This window comes from Nerophis ophidion, linkage group LG12 (genome assembly GCF_033978795.1).
Source record: "Nerophis ophidion isolate RoL-2023_Sa linkage group LG12, RoL_Noph_v1.0, whole genome shotgun sequence".
NCBI lineage: Eukaryota > Metazoa > Chordata > Actinopteri > Syngnathiformes > Syngnathidae > Nerophis > Nerophis ophidion.
The window spans coordinates 56,137,569-56,144,609 of NC_084622.1; the positions used below are offsets into that span (position 1 = coordinate 56,137,569).

The 7,041-nt window shown below is 39.5% G+C and overlaps 1 protein-coding gene across 2 annotated transcripts in view; it reads left to right on the forward strand.

The window, feature by feature from the left end:
- The window catches only part of mlc1 (modulator of VRAC current 1), a 52,050-nt gene extending 45,227 nt beyond the window's left edge, over positions 1–6,823 (forward strand). The window contains exon 12 of one of the 2 annotated variants that reach the window (XM_061917828.1): positions 5,953–6,823. In XM_061917828.1, the coding sequence (XP_061773812.1) occupies positions 5,953–5,979 (27 nt within the window). In that variant the 3' untranslated portion in view covers positions 5,980–6,823. Of the gene's footprint in view, positions 1–912; positions 1,262–5,952 lie in introns of those variants that run through there. The other variant, XM_061917827.1, reaches the window with a different exon arrangement.
- Positions 6,824–7,041: the final 218 nt, after the last annotated feature.

A 7,041-nucleotide genomic window follows, 5' to 3' on the forward strand; every position in this document is an offset into this window, starting at 1 on the left:
ATGTGACTGGGTTGGCAAGCTGTATGTTCAGGTTGTAGAGGGCGCTAAAGGCAGTGCCTTCATATCACGACCATATTATTGTTGTTTGGGTGTAAATCAGCAGACCTTCGAGATATTAGTTGCTCTGAAACTCGAGTGACGCTGTCAAATATAACTCACGGGCCGCACTAACATTAAATTTTCATATTAAGGTGCGGGCAAAAAAAATACTCTGTATGCAGTGTTATTTCATTTTAAATTTCAAGAGTTTTGTGGCTCCCATTTTTATTTTATTTTTTATTTTTTTTTGTGAAACGGGTCAAAATGGCTCTTTGGGTGGTAAAGGTTGCCGACCCCTGAATTAGAAGATAGCAATTGAACGGGTGAACATTTTTAGCTCAACAGTGGTACCTCGGTTTTGGTACGCCCCCACTCTTAAGTGATTCTGCTGAATCGAGTGCCCAAACAAAGAATCTCACGCGTTAGTGTCTGTGCTTTTTTTTTTGGGTACGACCGCCAAAAAATGACAATGTGGGGCCCAAAAAAGTTGCAAGTGTCAGCATTTTGATAAAGAAGGTGAGAAACACTTCTGAATTCAAAGTATGAAGTCATCAGTCAATTCAAAAGTGATGTTGACTGTTTGTTAATACGATTAAGTTTTCATGTATACGTATTTTGCATTGATTTTTGCGTATAAAAATGTAATTATTTTCCATCAAATTTGTTTTGTTTCAATATTTTTGGATGTCTGGGACAGATTTATTGGCTTTGCATCATGTTTTGGGGGAAAAATGGTTTTGTTTTTGTACGTTGAACAGTGCCATCATCCCGCATGACAGTTTGAACAGTATTACTAGCTTTCTATATTTTATAATATTTATTGACCAACACATTTACTTTTTCTTCTACTTCTTGTCTGCCTTTGTTTCCCAGACACCTTACTTTTGGCTAGTGCACCTGCCCCCAGTTTGCAATTAGGATACTCACCTGCTGGCAATCCCTAATCATTACTTGCACTTTGCTTGCCGTCTCTGCATCCTGGGATTCGAGACCAACACAGAATGTAACAAACCGCTTATTAAAGATAACCGAGGTACCACTGCAGCAGTTTTTTTTTGTTTTTTTTAATAGACACACACTAATTGTCTGTGTTGAAGCTTTAGTTTTTATTTGTGTCCTTTTGCATAGTAAGGATCCAATCCAATTGTGTTTAAATTGCATCCTGATCCATTTATTGTGTTGGAACAGCAGGGTTGTGTATAATAAAGACTGTTTGCACTTTTTTAGAGGTCACTCGTCCTATAATTGTATTATTTTGGAATTATGTACAATAAATCAAGCGGGTATAAAGTATTCCATAAAATTGAGTACGTGTCAACAATGAATGAATTGAAAGATGAAATGAATGTATGCACATGAAAGCATTGTGGTGAATATTAACCATGCAAAAAAATTATAAGGATTGTCCATCAGACAATAAATAAATAACATACTGCAAATATTAATATGACGATGATTATTTCGCAGGAAGCTGCATTGCTTGTTTTTTAGTCATCGGGGCTTCTTACATTTCTCTTATTAGAAATGTGTGCACAGAGCACTAGGACCGGCACAAACCGGCTTGAGGAGGAAAGCTGGCTGACTTGTGGCAGCTCAGCTTTTGAGAGGAGAGAAGTAACTTTGCAAAACAACACCACCTTCTGCTGGCATTCAGCAGCTCAGTTGTGACGCGCTCAATCGTCTGAGCAGAGTCAATTCAGAACAAACAATACCTGATGCTGACATGTTTACAGTTTCATCCTACCACCTTTTTATAGTAATTCAATCAATCAATCAATCAATGTTTACTTATATAGCCCTAAATCACTAGTGTCTCAAAGGGCTGCACAAACCACCACGACATCCTCGGTAGGCCCACATAAGGGCAAGGAAAACTCACACCCAGTAGGACATCGGTGACAAAAATGACCCAGTGGGACGTCGGTGACAATGATGACTATGAGAACCTTGGAGAGGAGGAAAGCAATGGATGTCGAGCGGGTCTAACATGATACTGTGAAAGTTCAATCCACAATGGATCCAACACAGTCGCGAGAGTCCAGTCCAAAGCGGATCCAACACAGCAGCGAGAGTCCCGTTCACAGCGGAGCCAGCAGGAAACCATCCCAAGCGGAGGCGGATCAGCAGCGCAGAGATGTCCCCAGCCGATACACAGGCAAGCAGTGCATGGCCACCGGATCGGACCGGACCCCCTCCACAAGGGAGAGTGGGACATAGAAGAAAAAGAAAAGAAACGGCAGATCAACTGGTCTAAAAAGGGAGTCTATTTAAAGGCTAGAGTATACAAATGAGTTTTAAGGTGAGACTTAAATGCTTCTACTGAGGTGGCATCTCGAACTGTTACCGGGAGGGGGTATTCCAGAGTACTGGAGCCCGAACGGAAAACGCTCTTTAGCCCGCAGACTTTTTTTGGGCTTTGGGAATCACTAATAAGCCGGAGTCCTTTGAACGCAGATTTCTTGCCGGGACATATGGTACAATACAATCGGCAAGATAGGATGGAGCTAGACCGTGTAGTATTTTATACGTAAGTAGTAAAACCTTAAAGTTACATCTTAAGTGCACAAGAAGCCAGTGCAGGTGAGCCAGTACAGGCGTAATGTGATCAAACTTTCTTGTTCTCGTCAAAAGTCTAGCAGCCGCATTTTGTACCAACTGTAATCTTTTAATGCTAGACATGGGGAGACCCGAAAATAATACGTTACAGTAGTTGAGGCGAGACGTAACAAACGCATGGATAATGATCTCAGCGTCTTTAGTGGACAGAATGGAGCGAATTTTAGCGATATTACGGAGATGAAAGAAGGCCGTTTTAGTAACGCTTTTAATGTGTGACTCAAAGGAGAGAGTTGGGTCGAAGATAACACCCAGATTTTTTACCGTGTCGCCTTGTTTAATTGTTTGGTTGTCAAATGTTAGAGTTGTATTATTAAATAGAGTTCGGTGTCTAGCAGGACCGATAATCAGCATTTCCGTTTTTTGGGCGTTGATTTGCAAAAAGTTAGCGGACATCCATTGTTTAATTTCATTAAGACACGCCTCCAGCTGACTACAATCCGGCGTGTTGGTCAGCTTTAGGGGCATGTAGAGTTGGGTGTCATAATTCTAACTAGAGATTATTAATTCACCTTCTAAATTGGACTGTTTGGCCATCATTGCTGTTTTCAGTATTTAAAAAAAATTGGGATTCACAAATCTAACATTTTTTTTTTTTTTTGCATGTCGAAAGAAAATCCAATAACAAGAAGATGCTGTGGGGAATCGCATGCAGTAAAAGCTACTTGACCTACTTGATCTGGGTTTAGGCTCTTTAGTGAGCTCCCTGGAGCATTTTTAAAAGAGGATTGAAAATGGAAAAAGATAAGGGGAAGTATTTTTTTTTGTTTTAGTATGTTGTGGATGTTGTTGTTTATGATGGACAGACATGACACAAACCTTCCCGATTGTTAGAAAGCCCACTGTTTAATATATGTGTGTGTATGCTTCACTGATGAGGATATTTGGTAAAAATAGTTTTGTCCTACTAATTTTGGCGGTTATTCCCTTTTTGGGGTCGCGGGGGGCGCTGGCGCCTATCTCAGCTACAATCGGGCGGAAGGCGGGGTACACCCTGGACAAGTCGCCACCTCATCGCAGGGCCAACACAGATAGACAGACAACATTCACACTCACATTCACACACTAGGGACCAGAGGTGGGTAGAGTAGCCAGAAATTCTACTCAAGTAAGATTACTGTTACTTTAGAGATTTATTACTCAAGTAAAAGTAAGGAATAGTCACCCAAATATTTACTTGAGTAAAAGTAAAAAGTATGTTGTGAAAAAACTACTCAAGTACTGAGTAACTGATGAGTAAGCTGTTTGTTTAATAATTACGGCAACAAATAATGCACAAAAACATAAAAATATTCTGATGATATTGGTATTGATTGGAATCAGACAGTATAGTGCTGATAATGTCCACATTTTCAAATGGAGAAGAAAAAAAGTTCCTCTTTTCTGTCTAATACCACATGAAAGTCGTTGGTTTTTGGCATCTTATTCGTCCAGCTTTCATATTCGTTTTTATACACTTTACAAGAAATACATTGGCGGCAAACTCCGTAGCTTGCTAGCTTGTTTGCGCTGGCTTTCGGAGACTCTTATTTTGTTAGCGCAGGCGCGATAGAGCGGCGCTTTTATTGTGAAGACAGGAACTGTGCGACCAGTCTTTAGGCTTGTGACGCGAAGTACGGTTGAAATAAAATGTGTATTTTTTCCTTTACACTTTTGATTGATTGATTGATTGAAACTTTTATTAGTAGATTGCACAGTACAGTACATATTCCTTACAATTGACCACTAAATGGTAACACCCCAATAAGTTTTTCAACTTTTTTAGGTCGGATTCGACGTGTGACGGTCACGTGACCGCCTGGTTTTGTTTTATTGGTCCAACGTCACAAGTGACTGCATTTGATTGGTGAAACGCAGGCATGCCTAGTTCCTACTTTGAATGCGTGTCTGACAAAATCAAAACAAACAAAGCGTGCATTAACAGATTGATAAAAAAAAAGTAGCGATTACGAGCTGATTGTAGATAAATGGAGCGGAGTAAAAGTAGCGTTTCTTATCTATAAATATACTCAAGTAAAAGTAAAAGTATGTTGCATAAAAACTACTCTTAGAATTACAATTTATCCCAAAAGTTACTCAAGTAAATGTAACGGAGTAAATGTAGCGCGTTACTACCCACCTCTGCTAGGGACCATAAGGTTTTGCCAATCAACCTATCCCCAGGTGCATGTCTTTGGAAGTGGGAGGAAGCCGGAGTACCCGGAGGGAACCCACGCATTCACGGGGAGAACATGCAAACTCCACACAGAAAGATCCCGAGCCTGGATTTGAACCCAGGACTGCAGGACCTTCGTATAGTGAGGCAGACGCACTAACCCCTCTTCCACCGTGCAGCCCGCAACAGTTTGTGTACATGTAAAATCTTCCACTCCTTCCTTGTCTCGTTTTTTCCACCAAAAGTTTTATACTGTGCTTGAATGAATGCACAAAGGTGCACTTTGTTGATGTTATGGACTTGTTGGAGTGCTAATCAGGAATTATTAGTCGGTGCATGACTGACCAGCGCATTTGAGCTAGCTGTATGTATATATTGCATCATTATGCCTAATTTGTAGGTATATTTGAGCTCATTTAATATCCTTTACTTTTATCCTCTTAATATATAATTTAGTTTTGCATGTCTCATGACACATTGTCTGTAAGTAATCTTGGCTGCATTTCAGATAGTTGTGTGTCATGTTGTTCCAGACCACAGCAAACGTTACCCAGCTTGAATCTATTAAAAGAAGACAGCCTGCTATTTCCTTTAACTTGGGCACTCACATCTATACCTTTGGTCATTAAAAGCCAATCATTTCCAGGACTAATCTCACCCTGTGAGTAGCCTATGATTTACTAATGTTTTCCATCGTAGTAAAAAAGTGTAGAATAAATATTACATTTCAACATTTCTGTCAACAAAGATTTGCTTCAGCCTGCGACACATAGTCATTTTGATAGTAGGCTATAATAGCTAATATAGACACTTACGTCATGTGTTGCCTTCATTATAAAACTTATATAAGACTTTTAAAGTCATTTTGATAGTAGGCTATTATAGCTAATATAGACACTTACGTAATGTGTTGCCTTCATAACACTTATATATGGCTTTTAATTTGTTTTGCTGCTCCAAACACATTTGTTTTTTGTATTTTTGGTCCATTATGGCTCTTTCAACATTTTGGGTTGCCGACCCCTGGTTTAGGCCTTGAGTTGGACCAGGTGTGTTACATTTACATACAAGGGTAATAAAGAACTTGCCATTACAGTTGCTGTAAGGAAGAATAAGTTATACATTCTAATCATAACCCACAGGAGACCACTGAGAGGCTCTGCAGATGAGCAATACTGCAAATTTCGATATCAATCCGCTATCAAGCCAATACGTGGCCAGTATTGCCAGCACGATTTTTTTCAGCATCCTTGGATAATTTAGGGATTTGGACTCTGATTACAAGCAGAAAAAAACTCAGAAGGAAGACTTTAGAAAAACAACAAACTGGAAAGCACATTGTTTCGGCGAAACGAAATGATCACATGTGAACTAAAGGATTGTCACGCCTATGGTTCATGTTTTGTTTTGGTCATGCTATGTTTAGTTTTTTTGGACATTTAGTTCTGTTTTGCATTTCCTTGTTTGTCTTGTTACCATGCCAACTGATTTAGTTTTCATCTGTCATGTCTTATCATGACTTTTGTATGGCAATACTACCCTGAGCATCCCCAATCTCATCTGTTCTCAAAGCTAAGCAGTGTCTGGCCTGGTTAGTACTTGGATGGGAGACTGCCTAGGAATACCAGGTGCTTTTGACCTTTGGACTCTAAGTTCCTTTTTTTTTCACTCCCTGCTTTGTTACCATGACGACCAATCAGTTCACCCATCTTGTCTCACACCTGTTTTCACTTATCATGTTCATTATTTAAGCCACAGTTACCAGGTAGTCAGTCCAGCAACATCCCCTCCTTCACGACCTCGATTATCTGCTTCATGCCTTGCTATGCTGTTCATTTTGTCCACGTAAGTTTTTGTCATTCATCCCATAGCACAAGTGTTTTGTTTCATGTTTATAGTTTATAGCCTTTGTGCTAGTCTTTTGTTTCATAGCCCAAGTTTTGTACCTCCATTGTGAGCGCTTTTTGTTTGTTCCTGTTTTTAGTTTATGAGTAAATAAATTAAATATGTACCTACCTTCACGCCGTTTCCACTCCTTTCGCTTCGCACCTCGGGAAAACAACCCAAGACCAAGTCCTAGCCTGACAAGGATGAAAATAGGATCATGCATTTTCTTGCAGTATACAAACACTGTAAAAAGATATGTTTTTGTATTTATTTAAGAATGCAGAAGTCTTTCCTACTGTTGTTGAATAAATACAACTAAACACATAAAATCTAAAAAAACTATA